Raw genomic sequence first — 19,312 nt, 5'->3', positions numbered from 1 at the left:
TTACTTAAAAAATGTCCCTGCTGGTATTGTTTTGTATATTTATACTTTTTTAATATATATATGTATATATTTATACATTTAAATATATACATTTATAAAGACATGTATCCATTTTCTGTTAATGAATCATATTTATTTTGGGGGGTAAAACTACTTAAGAGTTAAATATTTATAAATTATTTATGTACTATAATTTCTATTATAAACTCGATATCTATAACGTGCTTATTCTGCATACTTTTATCACAACAGTACTCTGTTTATCAATATCACGTGCACGATGTGATGACGCCACAGCGAAGATGGCGGACTCGCTGGGTGTAGGGATGTCAGACGAAAAAGATTCCGAAAATGACGATCATAAAGGGGTTAAATGTTCCTGGGGTTCTGCAGCGATATCACGGAAGGCAAACGTGTCTGGGTCGGCGGTGAAAATGACTGAAACTATCGGATTTTACGAGAAACCCACCGTTAAAGACGAGCAGCACGAGCACTCAGGTGAGCTCGAGCATCTGACAACTGACCTTCGCCTTTTGCTTCCAACGTGGCTTTAGTTTACCTGATTATACCAATGTGTGTTAAAATTTTGTTTTGTCTAATATTTTGAGAGTTTTCTTACTAAGCAGTCACTAAAACTAGTTTTAGTACTAAGTCGTGTTAATGTACTGTTTCCAGAGCGCATTCATTTTTGCTTCAGAAGTCAAAACTCTTCTAGTCTCTGTCTAACCTAAAGTGCTTATGGGAAGCCTGAGTGTGCTCATTTGAGCTCTTTGAATCATTTCTCCTAAACAGCCTGTCTGGTTCTGGTCCAAACATGGTGTTAGGAACAGTTCCAGAGAGAAATGTGCACTTAAAAGCTGACACAGGGTGTCCTCTAGCTTTGCCCTCTTCAGAGGATATATGTGGATATGTATTTGCTGTAAAGAAAGTACTCCAGTGAGTGGACAAAGTGGATTTAGTTTTTGCTTTTATCTCTCAGTGTCTCCAACTTCCCATAGTGGTATAAATTAATGCCTGTTGTTTTTATTGTGATTTTGGCCATCCTAAAATCATTCCCCCAAAATATCTGTTCACAAACAACTGAGGTTACCATCTGAATCATTGCTTCGCAACTAGTTACTTTTTCAAGTGCAGTATATGCAATGTTGCAGGAAATAGCAAGTGTGCAAACACATATTGTCAACAATCCACAACCCTCAAATGGTATTATAGTGGTTGAGCAATTTAGGGTTTTCAACATCCAAAATATCTAAAGGGAAGAGTGACAGATATGCAAAAAAAAAAAAAAAAAAAAAAAAACAGAACTGAAAAACTTGAGAAAACCAGCTTTAGGATTGAACTTATGCTTTGTGCTTTCACCAAACAAAATAATACAATAAGTTCTATTAACTCAAGTAAAGTTTTTTTTTTTTTTTTTTGTGAATCCAAGTTCAATGAACTTGCATTTTAAGTTAATATGAGCATTGACATTACATAATAGAGGTGTAGAAGAACTTTTCTAGTTTTTCTAACTTGTGTAATTTAACTTGTTTAGCCATTTGTTCAGCATATTAAAAAGTTTCTTCTGTACACCAAGTTGTATATATTCATTAAAATGGAAGAGAGAAAAGAAAACTCAATTTAATGGCTTTTACTTTTTAAAATATAATCAAAAACACTAAAATATCTGTTAATTCTGAATAACAATTATTTGTCATCATATAAGTTCCCATATTTTGACTTTGTCTGTGTTGTGCATATATTGTGCTTATAATAGTGCTATTTCTGCAGAAATGACTCTTTGATGATCACCATTTTAAATGTTTAAAGGGTTAGTTCACCCAAAAATGAAAATTCTGTCATTTATTACTTACCCTCATGTCGTTCCACACCCGTAAGACCTTCGTTCATCTTCAGAACACAAATTAAGATATTTTTGATGAAATCCGATGGCTCAGTGAGGCCTGCATTGCCAGCAAGACAATTAACACTATCAATGCCCAGAAAACTACTAATGATATATTTAAAACAGTCAATCATGTGACTGCAATGGTTCAACCCTTAATTTTATGAAGTGACAAGAATGCTTTTTGTGCACCAAAAAAACAAAATAATGACTTTATTCAACAATATCTAGTGATGGGCGATTTTAAAACACTGCTTCATGAAGCTTCGAAGCTTTATGAATCTTTTGTTTCGAATCAGTGGTTTGAATCGTGTATCCAACAATGTGATTTCAGTAAACGAGGCTTCGTTACATCATAAGTGTTTCGAAATTTCAATGGTTCACCACTGGGGGGCGTGACTTGGTCAGTTTGATACAGCCTCCGAACCACTGATTTGAAACAAAAGATTCGCAAAGCTTCAGAGCTTCATGAAGCAGTGTTCTGAAATTAGCCATCATTAGATATTGTTGAATAAAGTCGTTATTTGTTTTTTTAGCACACAAAAAGTATTCTCGTCACTTTATAATATTAAGGTAGAACCACTGTAGTCACATGAACTGTTTTAAACACATCTTTCTGGGCATTGAAAGTGTTAATTGTCTAGCTGTGAATGGAGGGCCTCACGGAGCCATCGGATTTTATGAAAAATATCTTAATTTGTGTTCTGAAGATGAACGGAGGTCTTACGGGTGTGGAACGACATGAGGGTGAGTAATTAATGACAGAATTTTCATTTTTGGGTGAACTAACCCTTTATCTCTTTAATTTAATAGCATCGAACACCTTATTTCCTCTCTACCCAACAGACTCGGATGACTCTGACGATCCGTCTCTGTTGAGGTTCATGTGTGCGGAGCTGACCAGAGGCTACTTCCTGGAGCACAACGAGGCCAAGTACACTGAGAGGAGGGAAAGAGTGTACACCTGCATGAGGATCCCCAGAGAGCTGGAGAGGGTGCGTCCCACAATGCTCTTCTTTCATTTTAAGATGTAAACTGAGGGAACACCTTAGTGTGGTAACGATTCTGGACAAATTGAGAATCACAATTTTTTGTTTAAAGTAGAGATTACAATTCCCTCACGATTCTGAATGGACAACTAAACAAAATAACATGTAATTTACTAGAGGTTCTGACACAATGGTAATTACTGAAGTCTATTTAAAAACATATCTAATAAATTTGAATTATTTTTTTAAATCGGTTTGAATGAATGATTCAGTGACTCACTCATTAAAGGGTTAGTTCACCCAAAAACTATGTCATTTATTACTTACCTTCATGCCGTTCCACACCCGTAAGACCTTCGTTAATCTTCAGAACACAAATTAAGATATTTTAGTTGAAATCTGATGGCTCCGTGAGGCCTCCATAGGGAGCAATGACATTTCCTCTCTCAAGATCCATAAAGGTACTAAAAACATATTTAAATCGGTTCATGTGAGTACAGTGGCTCGATATTAATATTATAAAGCGACAAGAATATTTTTGGAGCGCCAAAAAACAAAATAATGAATTATTTAGTGATGGCCGATTTCAAAACACTGCTTCAGGAAGCATTGGAGCATAAATGAATCAGTGTGTCGAATCATGATTCAGATCGCGTGTCAAACTGCCAACGGCTGAAATCACGTGACTTTGGCGCTCCGAACAGCAGACTCGATACACTGATTCATCTGTGCTCCGATGCTTCCTGAAGCAGAGTTTTGAAATCGGCCATCACTAAATAAGTCGTTATTTTGTTTTTTTGCCGTTCCAAAAATATTCTCGTCGCTTTATAATATTAATATTGAACCACTGTACTCACATGAACTGATTTTAATATGTTTTTAGCACCTTTATGGATCTTGTGAGAGGAAGTGTCCATTGCTCCCTATGCATGCCTCACGGAGCTATCGGATTTCAACTAAAATATCTTAATTTGTGTTCTGAAGATTAACGAAGGTCTTACAGGTGTGGAACGGCATGAGGGTGAGTAATAAATTACAGAATTTTCATTTTTGGGTGAACTAACCCTTTAAGGCTTCACTTGTTTCATTACTGGATGTAGCTGTTTCATAACTACATGACTAGGTGGCAGCGTGAACACAGATTTGAATGTGATCATACTTGTCAAATGTTTAATAGACACCAAATTGCTGTCATTTAGGAATAACATTGCATGGGTGTTTTTGAATCAATATCGCATTTTTTTTTTTTTTTTTTTACAATTAATCGTGCAGCTCTACTTTGACACATACCATAGTGCTGAAGCAGAAATTACATGCTTCAAGTTCACCTTCAAATATTGTAAAATGTGTTATACGTAGTTGAGTGGATGTGACCGTCTCTTCGGGGATGTGAATTTTTTTTCAGTATTTATATGGATTTGTGTATTTTCCGACCTGAAGTGTGATCCATGTGAATTGAGTAAATCTGAGGACAAATTGCAGCATTTTCAAATACATATACAACACATGTGTTTCATGTATGGATACTTCTCCAAATTTCTAATGAAAATTGTTTATAAATCTGTTGTCAAGACGAGCATTAAGATCTCCCACTGATTTTCTTAAAACTAAAAGCAAAGAAATTGACAGCCATAAATATTAGTATTGTAATTTTATTGAACTTTTATTATTGTTGTTGTATAGGCATACTGAAAGGGGGAAAAAATCTTCTTTTTTGTCTTTGGCTGAGAAAAACGCCTGACTGGTCAAATTATCCAAATATTTAATAAACGAGCATGTAAGAGTCAGTACATCTGTGGAAATCTGTGAATGCAAAGCTTTCTCCAAAATTCTGTGTGGTCCTAGTCCATACCGTCACCTCAGTCAGAACTTTTATATTTTACAAATCTAGGCATTTTTATACATTAAAAATATTATATTATTAAATATCAAAACTAAAAAAGTGCTTTTTAGATTTTATTAAATTAGTTTTTCACAGTAAAGAGAAATCTAAAATCTACAAAATAGTCTTGTACCCTTCCTCAGAAAGTGTGGAAGTGTTTATTGCCACTAGATGGAGATATTGAGCTATTGAAAACCGATGTTGAGTTATTGAAAGATTGTCAAATAAATTAATTTTATTAACTATTTAATAATAATAATGAGATGGTAATGATTGATATAGTGTATGTCAGATTTCATATTTTCTCATAGCATTTTTCCATTTGCCTCAAAACCTCAGGTTCACACTCACACTACACAGGTTTGTGATATGTTGACAACCGAGGTATGCGCACACAAAGACGGCTCTGTGACCCTGAAGGTGCTCCGCCCCTCAAACCCTAGAAAGAGCTCAGCAAACTCTCCAAACACCAGTGAGACGACAGTAAAGTGCTGACCTGGAAACAGTTTGTTCATTATGTTTGCAGTGCACAGATGAGAGTATAGATCTGGAACTATTGATTGCTGATCAGACAGACTGAAGACAATATAACCCAAAACCAGCTTTGCTGCTTCCCTGTGCCACGTTTTTGCATGCTTTTCTGGAAGTAACATTCACTCAGTCAAAGTTGAGCTGCGTAATAGATTTCCACGTTCATTCAGAATGATTGCTGTCTGCCAGTGTGTTTTCTCTGAGCAGGTAGGGCTCATGTTTTCATCATCTTGCAGGGCTCAACTACTGTAAGGATGGCTGATGGGCCCTGGTTGATGAAACTGTCACTTGACCTATTAACCAGTACTTTGTTGTCACTGTATTTTACACAACATGATTTTATGTTTGGCAAACTTTAACAGCTGATTTCAAGATTTTACCTATGACAGCTGAAGTTTTGTCAAAAATGTTGTCATATATTTATACTACTGTTCCAACATTCAATAAAATTTTTAAATGTTTTTGAAAAAAGTCTCCTATGCTCACCAAGACTGCATTTATTTGATCAAATGTACAGTAAAAACAGTAAAATTTTTAAATATTTTAAATCTTAAAATGTAATTTATTCCTGTGATAGCAAGGCTAAATTTTAATTAATTGTAAAACTTTGGTTGTGAAATTTGTAGTGATTACAGAGTTACATAGCTGTATAGTTCCCGGTATTTTTACACACACACACATACATAGGTACATACACACATCTGTACCACAAGCCTGCAGAAGAGCTCCTTGTTGTTAAGACCTTTCTTGATTTATCTTCCACTGCCTTTTATTTTCTTTGTCCTTTGTTGAGAGGGTTCTAGTGGTCTGTGTTCATCTCTCCTAACAAGCTCTCTTTGTTTTATAGCTGCTGGTAAAAATTGTCCCCAAGGATTCACACTCAGACTTTAAAGAGCCAGTTGCTTGTGGTGCATGTTAACGTTTTAATTTGTTCTTAATGGTCTTTCTCTGAAACGGAGGAGTGCATTCTGAAGATGAAAAATATTTTAAGGTTACAGAGTGCTGGCAGACATATTCAAAGCCTCCTTCAACGCATTTCATGCCTCGGTGCGCTCAAGCATGTGAAGCATTGGGATTCATGGCCGAGGGGTTTTTTATGATGTCAGTGTTGTTTCTGTATAACATCACTGAATGCAAACAAAACGAATGGATTTCTGTTTTTGCATATTGCCTATGTGAGTGCATGTGCTAAAATCACTGTTTGTGTCTTCCTACAGTTGATGATCTTCGGGTTCTGCCTGTGTCTGGACGCCTTTCTGTACGTGTTCACTCTGCTGCCCCTGAGAACTCTACTGGCCTTCCTGAGAGTGTTGACGATACCTTGCTGCGGCCTCGGGTAACACATACACACAAAACCATTTATCTTTACAAAAGATATACCGCAATTCAAAAGTTTGGGGTTGGTAAGTTTTTGCAAAAATGCAAAAAACAGCATGTCACTGGGGAAATACCCTTAAAATGACAACTTTGTTCTTTACCTACCCCTAAGAGGTGCATTATAGTAGCTTAGAGTAGTAATTTGTAACAAAGAATTTATTTTATTTTTTTAATAGCCCAAAGTACAGTTGTGCACATAGCCTTTCACAGGAGAAAGCATTTGTGGTTAAAAAGTATATACTTTTTTTTTATTTTATTTTTTTTCCAAAAATGGCCAATTGTTTTGCTAGATAAGACCCTTATTCCTTGGCTGGGATTGTGTAGAGCCCTTTGAAGCTGCACTGAAACGGCAATTTGTACCTTCAAGCTAGGGCTGGGCGATATATCGCATGCGATTGTCACACGCATTTCGTCGGTAAAGCCGGTTCCCTGATTGCCACGAAATCGCCATCACCTGCTTTCAAATGGAGCGGCATTTAATAGACAGAACCGTAGATCACTGACAAGCTACGCAATATCGCATTCATTATCGCAGATGAATTGCCTTCGATAATGAACGCGATATTGCGTAGCTGTTTTTAGCTGTTGAAGTCCATTATATGGAGAAAAATCCTGGAATGTTTTTCTCAAAAACCATTATTTCTTTTCGACTAAAGAAAGTCATAAACATCTTGGATGACATGGGTGTGAGTAAATTATCAGGAAATTTTAATTCTGAATTGAACTAATCCTTTAATTCGGGGGCGTTTACAAGGTGGACCATTTGTGATTTGTAAATTTCACATCTGGAAGAGAGGCATATGCATGTTTTTATGTATGCGTATGTACGTTCTCTAAGTCACACGTATGCACATTGGAGGAATGATCGTAAGATCAAATGTAGGACTGTTTCTATGCAACATTTTATAAATGAAGCCCCAAATCTTGCTCTCCTCTCATTATGCTTATATTATGCCATGTTCATAATGAACAATTGTGTATTGACATTTTCTCATATCAGAGTGCAGTAAAGTGCCTAATGTGTGCTTCTCCCTCCTCCCAGCGCTAATGTTTGCCCTTATTGCAGACGGAGCAGGTAGGATGCCTGCCCACCGTGACCCATTTCAAACAATCCCATTCTTCATCCATATGTTTTATATAATGTGCATGTCACTGTAGCATTTGCCAACCTGGTAGAGAGTATATGTCAATGCCAGTGATAACTCTCTTTGTTGAATGTTTAGCTTACAATATGATGTGCAGTATTTTTAATTTTAACTGTCAGCTGCTGGCAAGTGAAGTGGCTGAAGTTTGAACTGTTAAGTGTCAGGTCTGGCAGTGGTTGTGTTTCATGTCTGTTTGCGATGGCTTAAGTGCGTGTCTGGCACCGGTATGACATTGAAGTGCTACATTACATGCCATCCTACAGAAAAAAAAAAGATGGTTTGCTAAATTTAGTTAGTTTAAACTGGTTTATCTTGTTGGCCAACCGCTTTCCTAGTCTAACCACCTGCCATAACCAAAAAGCTAGACTAATCTGGTGGCCACCTAAGACCAGCAATCCACTATAGGCTGGTTTATACTCTTAAAATGCTGGGGATTTTCTCTGGTGCATTTGGTGATGGTCTCTTGAGCCATAGTGGCTTTTCCCTTTGCCTTAATCAAACTGCAAAGAGGTTTAACTGGATCCTCAGATCCATAGCTACACTTTTTAAGATTTTATTAATACCTCATGGGCATATCTCCAGCTCCAGGATATTAGGTTTAAAAATATTTCTATTTAAATATTGAAGAGCTTACAAGTCACACTACTGTTAAATTTTGATCAAATTTACTGCTACTTTTAGGACCCCTCACAATGGATGAGACCTTTCATGTAACATCTCAGTAGCCTTTCAGGACAGTTAATTTGCAGAATTAAAACCATTCAACATTAAATTTCTGCATCCTATCCCCTAGTCTAGGATAGATTTGAGCTTCACAGTTAACCTCAGAAAGTAAATAAATTTTGCTTTGTTAAAGGTGCCCTAGAACTTTTTTTAAAAAAGATGTAATATAAGTCTAAGGTGTCCCCTGAATGTGTCTGTGAAGTTTCAGCTCAAAATTCCCCATAGATTTTTTTTTTATTAATTTTTTTAACTGCCTATTTTGGGGCATAATTAGAAATGAGCCGATTCAGGGTGTGTGGCCCTTTAAATTCTCGTGCTCCACGCCCCAAGAGCTCGCGCTTGCCTTAAACAACATAAAAAAAGTTCAAACAGCTAATATAACCCTCAAAATGGATCTTTACAAAGTGTTCGTGATGCAGCATGTCTAATCGCGTAAGTACAGTGTTTATTTTGATGTTTACATTGATTCTGAATGAGTTTGAGGCTATGCTCCGTGGCTAACGGCTAATGCTACACTGTTGGAGAGATTTATAAAGAATGAAGTTGTGTTTATGCGTTATACAGACTGCAAGTGTTTAAAAATGAAAATAGCGATGGCTCTTGTCTCCGTGAATACAGTAAGAAACGATGGTAACTTTAACCACATTTAAGAGTACATTAGCAACATGCTAACGAAACATTTAGAAAGACAATTTACAAATATCACTAAAAATATCATGTTATCATGAATCATGTCAGTTATTATTGCTCCATCTGCCATTTTTTGCTGTTGTCCTTGCTTGCTTACCTAGTCTGTTGATTCAGCTGTGCACAGATCCAGACGGTCTGCCCTTGTCTAATGTTTTTCATCCAGACATTAATACTGGCTGCCCTTGTGTAATGCCTCGATCATGGGCTCATTTGGCTGGCATATGCAAATATTGGGGGCATATACCCCGACTGTTACGTAACAGTCGGTGTTATGTTGAGATTCGCCTGTTCTTCGGAGGTCTTTTAACAAATGAGATTTATATAAGGAGGAGAAACAATGGATGAGACTCACTGTATGTCTTTTCCATGTACTGAACTCTTGTTATTTAACTATGCCGAGGTAAATTTCAATTTTTGAATCTAGGGCACCTTTAATGAAATATATATACATAAAAATAAATAACACCATGTAAAAAGAATGCTTTAAATTAACCAAAAGTTACAGTAAAGACATCTATAATTTTACAAAATATTTCTTTTTCAAATAAATGCTGTTCTTTTGAAGCTTTCTATTCATCAAAGAAATCTGAATCATTTGATCAAATACAGAGTAAACAGTAATATTGTGAAATATTTAAAATAATGGTTTTCTATTTTAATATATTTTAAAATATAATTTATTTCTGTGCTTCAAAGCTGAATTTTCATCAGCTATTACTCCAGTCTTCAATGTCACATGATTTTTCATAAATCATTCTAATGTGCTGATTTATTATCAATGTTGAAAACAATTGTGCTGCTTAGTATTTTTTTTTTTATATAACCTATGATACTCTTTTTGATTAATAAATAGTTTAAAAAGAATAGCATTTATTTAAAATATAAATCTTTTCTAACAATATACTCTATCGTTCAAAAGTTTGGAGTCCGTCACTTTTTTTCTTTCTTTTTTTAAAGAAATTAATACTTTTATTCAGCAAGGATGTGTTAAATTGATAAGTGATAGTAAAGATATTCTTGCAGTTTGTCAAAGAAGAAACTCTGAGAAACTTCTCAGCATATTTTGAAAGTTTTCTTGGCCTTTTCCATTCCATTTAGGTTGAAAAGAGTCAGGTTCCTGCTATTGCTCAAGTGTAAGGGGAAGTCACCCATATATTTGCCACTTTAGCCTATAGAAGCCCATTTTTTCTGATTTATTTTTCTGTTTTTTTTTTAATACTGCATACAAATTTCCTGTATGTTCTAGTTATATTCTAATAAAGACACTGATAAATAATAATATATGGTCATTATACCATTGCTAAAACAACATCTAATGGTGGTCTAAGACTTTTGCACAGTACTACTGTATAAATATATATTTCTGTTGCCAGTTCTCAGTCTTGCTGTTTTCCTGAGGATTTTTGTGTAGATTCCTCCTCGTGAGTGGGAGTGTGATGCCTCAAGTGAAAATGAATTATCCATCAAGTTTTTCCTTTTTTATTCTCCTGCCCACACCCAGGATGCAGGATCTTTGCACACCTCTGAATCGCAGCTCTGCTCCTCAAATTAATCTGATACCTTCCGTTCATTCGTCTTCTGTTGAAAGTGTTTTAACTGTGAACTAAGAAGGGTGTGATAGACGTCAGTGTTAAACTGATGTTATTTTTTTTTTTTTCATTGTCTGTACATGTAGACCATACATCAGACATCTGCATGGGTTTTGAATTGTTTCTTGGTGTTTTTCTCCATCTGGGTGTTTCTGCAACTACTGCCTTTTTGCACTTTTTGCCTTGTGATGTTTATTAACTCACTTTAAACACACTTCACACTCTGCCAGTTTGTTTCATGATGCAAAGAAAAAAATATATAAATAATTTTCACACTAAACGTTCAGTGTTTGCCTCATTATCACTGCAAAATGCCAAAATAATAATAATGATGGATTTTCATATTTAATGATTTAAATCTGGGTCTTTGACAAGGGAAATCCAATAAAAATCTATACAAAAAATATGAAAAGTAGCAAATTATATAAATGTAAATAACTGATGAAGCCATTTTTATTTTGATTTGACATTCAAGTGTGTTAGTTAGTCCCTGGACTGTAGTTGAAGAAATGCCCATCTGTTTGTTTCTCTAGTTTGAAAGAAAGCCAAAGCTTTTCTTCAGTGCGGTGGTGTTTTTAAGCCGATGTGTGTAATCATTGCATTTGGCCTCATTTTGTGCTATTTATAATTAATGTGTTTAATAAGCTTTCTCTGCAGTTTGTTCTGACTCTCAGGCCTGTTTAATACACTTATGCCGTGTGTGTTTGTGTTTATCAGTGGCTCTCGGTTCCTGCAGCCAGCTCAGGTGTGTGACCTGCTGAAAGGTTTAATCATGGTGCTCTGTTACTCCATGATGCACTACGTCGACTATGCCATGATGTACCACCTGATCCGCGGCCAGTCGGTCATCAAACTCTACATCATCTACAACATGCTGGAGGTATGGAGCTGCTCTCAAACCCGTTCTCTTGGATCATGTTATAAAAAAATTGCTCAACCGAAAATCTCTTGTTTTGTTCCAAACCTGTATTCTGAACACATGAACAAATATTCATTCAGCATTTCCATATAACAAAAGCAGCATACAACTTTGGAACGACATCAGGGTCTGTAAATAATCACATTTTCATTTTTGATTAAACTATTACTTTAAATATCTGTGTTATTTCATCTCTCAGGTGGCAGACCGTCTATTCTCATCTTTTGGGCAAGACATTCTGGACGCTCTCTACTGGACGGCCACTGAGCCAAAGTCACAGAAGAGAGCCCACATTGGAGTCATTCCCCATTTTTTCATGGCTGTCTTCTATGTCTGTATCCTTTTCAGTCTACAGTGCTCAGGATACTTGGGACAATATAAGAAACCACTTGATCCAAGTTTTCATGATGTCATAATTCATGTGGGTGTCATTATTCTTTAATTTTATATTAATGTTGAAGGAGTTGTGGTGTAATTGTAATTTAGGGAGTTCCACAAACCCTGGTCATATTGCCTATCCAAACAGAATTTCCTCTCAGTTTTTATAAAAATTCTGATTTAAATACTTTTCTCTTGGATCAGATTAAATATTCTGCAACTTGTAGCACCATAACATAATATCCATGTCATATAATTGTTTTCCTCAGTGTATATTTGTCTCAGTTCTACACGCCATCCTCATCATGGTCCAGGCCTCTACTCTAAATGTGGCCTTCAACTCTCATAATAAATCTCTGCTCACCATAATGATGTCCAACAACGTAAGTGTACGCAAACACAAACACATTTATGTGTAAACAGCAGAATCTACAAATCTCAGTTCAGGAAATATTGTGTCATTATATACATTTAGCATTTTGTAATAATGTTTTTTACAGGCATGTGTTTATTCATGTTTCAGTTTGTGGAAATCAAGGGAAGTGTGTTTAAGAAGTTTGAGAAGAACAACCTCTTTCAGATGTCTAACAGCGGTGAGTCTCGAAACCAACCTAGTTATACTGGGCTCAACTAGTTTTTCAGACAATCCACATGGAAGTCGATTTATATATGAAATATATATTAATTATGTTATATAAATTACATATTAATATAAAATATTAATTGTATATTAGTTATTTAAAAGGTTAGTTCACCCAAAAATGAAAATTCTGCCATTAATCACTCACTCATGTTGTTCCAAACCCGTAAGACCTTCATTCATCTTCGGAACACAAATTTAAATATTTTTGATGAAGATGATTTCCGAAGATGAACAAAGTTCTTACGGGTATGGAACGTCATGAGGGTGAGTAATTAATGACAGAATTTTCATTTTTGGGTGAACTATCCCTTTAAAGGTCCCGTTTTTCGTGGTTTTTGAAGCTTTGATTGTGTTTATGGTGTGCAATATAACATGTGTTCATGTTTCGCGTGTAAAAAAACACAGTATTTTTCACATAATTTACTTATCTGTATACCGCTGTTTCCACTGTCATAAAAACGGGCTGATGACTTCCTTGTTCTATGAAGTCCCTCCTTCAGAAATACGTAACGAGTTCTGATTGTGCCAGCGGTTCCTGTGTTGTGATTCGACAGCAGCTTAGCGAACCTTGCCCGGAAAGGTCACGCCTCTTACCATAACGTGGAGATGCACGCGCTCAGTGTTATTGTAAACATGTCTTTAATTTTACCCTATCAATTTGAGCCGGAATCAGACCCGGTGATTGGACTGCGGGATGAAAATAACAGCGTTTCGACGACATGGCGACAAACACACTCTACAAACGCAACTCTTGTGTATTCCTGTGGGCGGAGGTTAGTCAAAAAACTGTTTTAGTGACGTCATTAAAGAAGGAAGTAGAGGGATGTAGTCCAAACTGGCCGTTCGATGAGGCACTTCTGTTAAATAAAAATCTCGCTTGGCATTGAACTTTGAGCTTTAAAATTTTACAGATTTTATTTATACTCTAACAACAACATTACACACTAACTAAAGTTTGAAACATGGGATCACGAAGAACGGGACCTTTAAGTTGCTGCAAATAATACTCTGGTATATCCATGCAAAATGGTCATTTTGTTTGTGCAACACGTGGTTTTAATGTTAATTATACACAGGAAATATGTTCCTCGATTCTGCTTATTCAAAATTACTAGCAAGCTGTAGATCATCATATTCACTTAGAGACTCTTTAATTGACAGGCAGGTGAAGCTGCAGTCTTGAACGCTGTGTGTGAGCTGACTCAGAAACATAGCATCTTTTTGAAATGCTAATCAAAGCTCACAAGAGCTTTCTGATAACACTCTGTGAGATGCTGACAGGCTGTGGTGCCGTTTAAGTTCCTCTTTCCTACAGGCCCCATCCTCTTTATGAATACAGTAATCAGCACCTATTCAGCCTTCTGCTGTTTACTCTCTCCCCACCTTCAAATGGCCACTTGTCGTCTGGCCACTTTAAGTCTTTGTGATGAAAGAAATCCTCAAGTTACCGTTCATACACAACCTGCATGCATCGTACGGATTACCATCCTTTGAAGTCTTACAATCTAAAAGCTTTGTTTGTTGACCGTCGTTTCCCTTTGCATTTTTTAGGGATTGGAGAGAGCAGCTTTGTGAATATAATATATAAGATTTGCAGACTTTGTTGCTCATGTGTTGGGTTTATATTTCTGTCTTACAGATATCAAGGAACGGTTCACCAATTACGTACTGCTCCTCATCGTGTGCCTGAGAAACATGGAGCAGTTTTCCTGGAACTCAGGTCTGGATTATGACTCAAATTAAAAGGCAGACATTTTTAAAGTGGAATCTATTTTATTTTTTGTCTAGTAGTTGGTTTATTGTCGTTCCAGATAATAGCTTTTGGATCCTTGGCATCTTTATGAGGCAGATTCATAATGACTGTGGAAATTACTTAAAGGGTTAGTTCACCCAAAAATGAAAATTCTGTAATTTATTACTTACCCTCATGTCGTTTCACAGCCGTAAGACCTTCGTTAATCTTCGGAATACAAATTAAGATATTTTAGTTGAAATCCGATGGCTCCGTGAGGCCTCCATAGGGAGCAATGATATTTCCTCTCTCAAGATCCATAAAGGTACTAAAAACATATTTAAATCAGTTCATGTGAGTACAGTGGTTAAATAGTAATATTATAAAGCAACGAGAATACTTTTGGTGCGGCAAAAAAACAAAATAACGACTTATTTAGTGATGACCGATTTCAAAACAATGCTTCAGGAAGCATCGGAGCACAGATGAATCAGTGTGTCGAATCTACAGTTCGGAGCGCCAAAGTCACGTGATTTCAGCAGTTTGGCGGTTTGACCCGCGATCCGATTCATGATTCGATACACTGATTCATTTATGCTCCGATGCTTCCTGAAGCAGTGTTTTGAAATCGGTCATCACTAAATAAGTCGTTATTTAGTTTTTTTGCCGCACCAAAAGTATTCTCGTCGCTTTATAATATTAATATTGAGCCACTGTACTCACATGAACTGATTTAAATATGTTTTTAGTACCTTTATGGATCTTGACAGAGGAAGTGACAATGCTCCCTACGGAGGCCTCACAGAGCCATCGGATTTCAACTAAAATATCTTAATTTGTGTTCCAAAGATTAACGAATGTCTTACGGGTGTGGAACGACATGAGGGTAAGTAATAAATGACAGAATTTTCATTTTTGGGTGAACTAACCCTTTAACCTACTATTTCAAAAATGCTTGGTTAATCTGTTAATAGTGTTGATATTGCTTGCAGATCACCTCTGGGTTCTACTTCCTGATGTCTTCATGGTAATCACGTCTGAGGTTGCAGTTGACATCGTGAAGCACGCCTTCATCACAAAATTCAATGACATCACAGCTGATGTGAGAGCCACAGATTTGTAATTTATTTTCAAAGATAATCCATCTCAAGAGCACAAGTACATATCAAGTGTGCCATTTTAGACAGGGCCATATGAACTTTTCGTTTCCATCATGTTCTTTAGGTCTACAGTGAATATAAAGCCAGCTTGGCTTTTGAACTTGTCAGCAGTCGACAACAAAATGTAAGTGATCATTTATTGTCTGATTTTTGAATTTAATATGTAATAATTTTTAAATACTTTTTTATTTAAAAAAGAAATCTGACAACACTAGTATTTGTAAACAGCATAAAATAATAGAATAAAAATGTGGTTGATTTACGGACAGGCCTACACAGACTACAGCGATACAGTGGCGAGAAGGATGGGCTTCATTCCGTTGCCTCTTGCTGTACTGGTGAGAAATTATTTTCACTTGTTTAGCTACTCCAGTTATATGAGTTTTAGCCAAAGAATACTCTCTGAAACTATAATTGCTTATTAGGGTTGTTAGCTTACCAACATGCTTATTCCAAACTGTAAAATGACGCATCAAACAACAAATGAATACTCATTGCATATGTGATACTGATCTTGAGGATATGGTTTTGTTTTCATCTCCTTCAGTTGATTCGAGTGGTGATGAGCTCAGTGAAGATCCAGGGCGCTCTCTCATCTGTCTGTCTGCTCCTCTTTTATCTTGGGTAAAATCAGTTACCTAAAAATGACTTGCCATCACATAATGCATCCAATCCAATCTTGACAGAACTAGAGTGTTTGATTGTTTTATTTTCCTGCTGTGTTAATATACAGTCTGTGAATGGATTCTGAGAACAGTTTTGAGCAGTAGCGTCCCTACAAATAGAAACAATATTTCTCAGTAGAGGTGGTTGTCCCAGTATAGTTTTGAAATTGATTGGCGAACCTATTTGATTAAGTAGGGGCTGGGTTTTGTTTTGTTTTTGTTTTGTTTTGTTTTATTTTGTTTTGTTTTGTTTTGTTTTGTTTTGTTTTGTTTTGTTTTTTGTTTGGTTTTGGTTGGTTTTGTTTTGGTTTTTTGGTTTTGGTTGGTTTTGTTTTGTTTGGTTTTGTTTTGTTTGTTTTCTTGTTTGGTTTTGGTTTTGGTTGGTTTTGTTTTGTTTGGTTTTGTTTTGTTTGGTTTGTTTTTTTTTTAAATATACTATTGTTCAAATTTTGGGGTCAGTGAGGTGTTTTTTGTTTGTTTGTTTTTTTTAAAGAAGAAATTAATACTTTTATTCAGCCAGGATACATTAATATGACAGTAAAGACATTTATAACATTTAAAAAAATTCTATTTCAAATAAATTGATTCATCAAAGAATCCTAAAAAAAAAAGTATCACGGTTTCCACAAAAATATTAAGCAGCACAGCTGTTTTCAACATATATTTTCAACATACATTTTCAATAAAAATGTTTCTTGAGCAGCAAATCAGTATATTGGAATGATATCTGAAGGATCATGTGACTGAAGACTGGGGTAATGACGGAGTAACTGGAATAATGATTTGTTCTGATTCTGCAGATTGATAACACTGAAAGTGTTGAATAGTATAATTATCCTGGGAAAGTCCTGTCGATATGTGAAAGAAGCTAACATGGAGGGTAAGCTGTTTGAAAGACCGACTGCTCAAACTTCAAAACAAACTCCCAAGAAAGCCACACCTGCCAAATCTCCCCCACCCTCAGGTAACACCAGTTTTGATTATTCAAGGAATAGTTCAGACAGTCTGTGTTCTAAACACATTATGTATTGCGTATTTCCAAGAATCATGTTCACTTTGTTCCTCCGTTTTTAGCTGAACCTAAAGTTCAGAGACCCTCCATCACCAAACAGCCGACCCCAAGGGTGAAGCCTTTTCCCGTGACTCCACCCCCTGTAACTGAGTTGACCAGAGATCCGCCACCAGATTCTCCCCCTAAACCAGAGGAGAACAGCAGCGAGTCTCCACAATCTACTGAACTTACACACAGAACCACAAAAAAAGATCTGTTGGAGATCGACCGCTTCACAATATGCGGCAACCGAATCGGGTGAACTTTAACCCCATCACCACAGTAACTGCTCAGGAATGAAAGTCAAGGAGACTCTGAGTATGAGCCTGATATTACTGCGAGGGGCTTTCGAGTGAATTCTTCAGAGGTTGCTACTATTTATCTCTAACTGGAAAATTACTCATTTTGCCATCCTCTCTGCTTCTATTCCTGTGGAATATCTACCAAAGGAAGCAGATTGAGTGCATAAAGCATTTCAAATCAAAACAAAGAATCGGTTGGCCCTCGGCAGGCTGGCATATCACGATGAATAGAATCTGGTAGATGTTGCTTTAGGATACGTTTGTCTCGATTTTATCTGAGACAGAACATCTTGAACAATAAATGAGGCGTGAACGTCTTGAAAACTAGACTCTTCCCACTCATAATTTGTCTTTGAGTAGAAACTAAAAAGCATAAAAAATATATTTATTTTTAAACACTCAAAAAAACGAATTTACTTCTTATTTAAATTAATAGATAAAGTTGTACATATTGACACTTTTGGCTTAAAATATTATGCTAAACAGGTTTGCTAATGAAGCTGCCCTTAGATTTGTTTAGTCTGCCAAATATTTGTTTTTAGAATTTGTAAAAGTATTATTTGGTACCGTTGAAGTCTTTATTATAACAGATACAGTACTATGTTTTTTCATTATCTGTTCAAAAGAAAGGGAAGGTTTGGCTAGCCTAACGCCAGGCTGCTTGATAATTCAGCTCTGTATAATATACAAGGTGCCAATCCAGCTGACTTAACTTTGCACTGATTTGCCATATTGTCTTAAGCTGTACAAAGTATTTTTGTTTTGTTTGAGTATGATATTGACCTATTTACACCAGCTATGAAAGAGCAAATAACTGTTTCATATGAAGTGTAACATAAAATAGAAGTGTTGTTTGAATGCACATTAACATATTTTGAAATTCAAATCATCTTTGACCAATCATATTCTGAGAGATTGTATTGTTTGATATAAGTATTTTCTTGTTTTAAATGTAACTAAATTATTATCCAGTAATTAATAGTTCAATATCATGTTTATACTATTTTATAATGTTGCTTAGAAGTTGATTTTGCAATGGGGAAAGTTGAATGTCAATCTAAATCTGTACAGCCTGTCTGGAAGTTACCTCCAGTATACAGTCATGTGATGCAGAGGTACCAAAAGCCAAGTGACTTGAAATGGATATTCCGTCATGAAAATGTTTTTTACCTTAACAGAAGTGTTCCTGCCATGTTTTGAAATGTGCGTCATTTGCATTTCAGTATATTGTATATTGTTCTGTTTTCATTATAAAAATCAGATGACCAATTCTGAACAGGGTTGCACAGGTTGTTGTCCTCACGATGTCATTATTGTTTTTAGAACGTTCCATAATGCTAAAAAGTAGTTTCGTATGTAAAGGTTGAAGACTAAATCATTTGTTTTTATGTAATGCCATCCCTGTTTTTGGGACGGCAAATAAAAGTAGTTTTGTAATTTGTGCCGTGTTTTTTTTTTTTGTTTTTTTTTTGGCCTATGTCAATATTGTTTTGTTGTCTTTAGGTGAAATTTTATATAAATGTATAAGGAAAATGTGTATTTTTGGTCGCAATCTTGTAAGTATTTTACATTTACCTTTTATTTTTGACAGTCAGAATGCATTCTCCGTGTTATGCTCTGGTTTTAAACTGTATCTGGCAGCCTGAGACGG

The 19,312-nt window shown here is 35.9% G+C and overlaps 1 protein-coding gene across 2 annotated transcripts; it reads left to right on the top strand.

The window, feature by feature from the left end:
- The first annotated feature begins 264 nt into the window (after positions 1-264).
- On the top strand, positions 265-19,102 carry tapt1a (transmembrane anterior posterior transformation 1a). Of its 2 annotated transcripts, XM_048176418.1 has the most exons (15): positions 265-498; positions 2,732-2,880; positions 6,505-6,623; positions 7,707-7,739; positions 11,529-11,691; positions 11,930-12,065; positions 12,394-12,491; positions 12,632-12,701; positions 14,391-14,471; positions 15,476-15,585; positions 15,708-15,767; positions 15,913-15,981; positions 16,191-16,267; positions 17,109-17,272; positions 17,383-19,102. In XM_048176418.1, the coding sequence occupies exons 1-15, from the start codon at positions 303-305 to the stop codon at positions 17,619-17,621; spliced, it is 1,764 nt and encodes a 587-aa protein (XP_048032375.1). In that variant the 5' UTR covers positions 265-302; the 3' UTR covers positions 17,622-19,102. The 2 variants fall into 2 exon arrangements, with proteins under 2 accessions (XP_048032375.1, XP_048032376.1); XM_048176419.1 differs by lacking the exon at positions 7,707-7,739.
- Positions 19,103-19,312: the final 210 nt, after the last annotated feature.

This window comes from Megalobrama amblycephala, linkage group LG23, assembly GCF_018812025.1.
Source record: "Megalobrama amblycephala isolate DHTTF-2021 linkage group LG23, ASM1881202v1, whole genome shotgun sequence".
Lineage (NCBI taxonomy): Eukaryota > Metazoa > Chordata > Actinopteri > Cypriniformes > Xenocyprididae > Megalobrama > Megalobrama amblycephala.
This window is presented reverse-complemented; position numbering and strand designations above follow the sequence as displayed.

Coding starts and splice junctions, on each gene's coding strand:
- tapt1a (XM_048176418.1), top strand. CDS start 303: ATGGCGGACTCGCTGGGTGTAGGGATGTCAGACGAAAAAGATTCCGAA. Junction 2,881..6,504: donor TCCCCAGAGAGCTGGAGAGG/GTGCGTCCCACA, acceptor GTCTTCCTACAG/TTGATGATCTTCGGGTTCTG. Junction 16,268..17,108: donor CTGCTCCTCTTTTATCTTGG/GTAAAATCAGTT, acceptor CTGATTCTGCAG/ATTGATAACACTGAAAGTGT.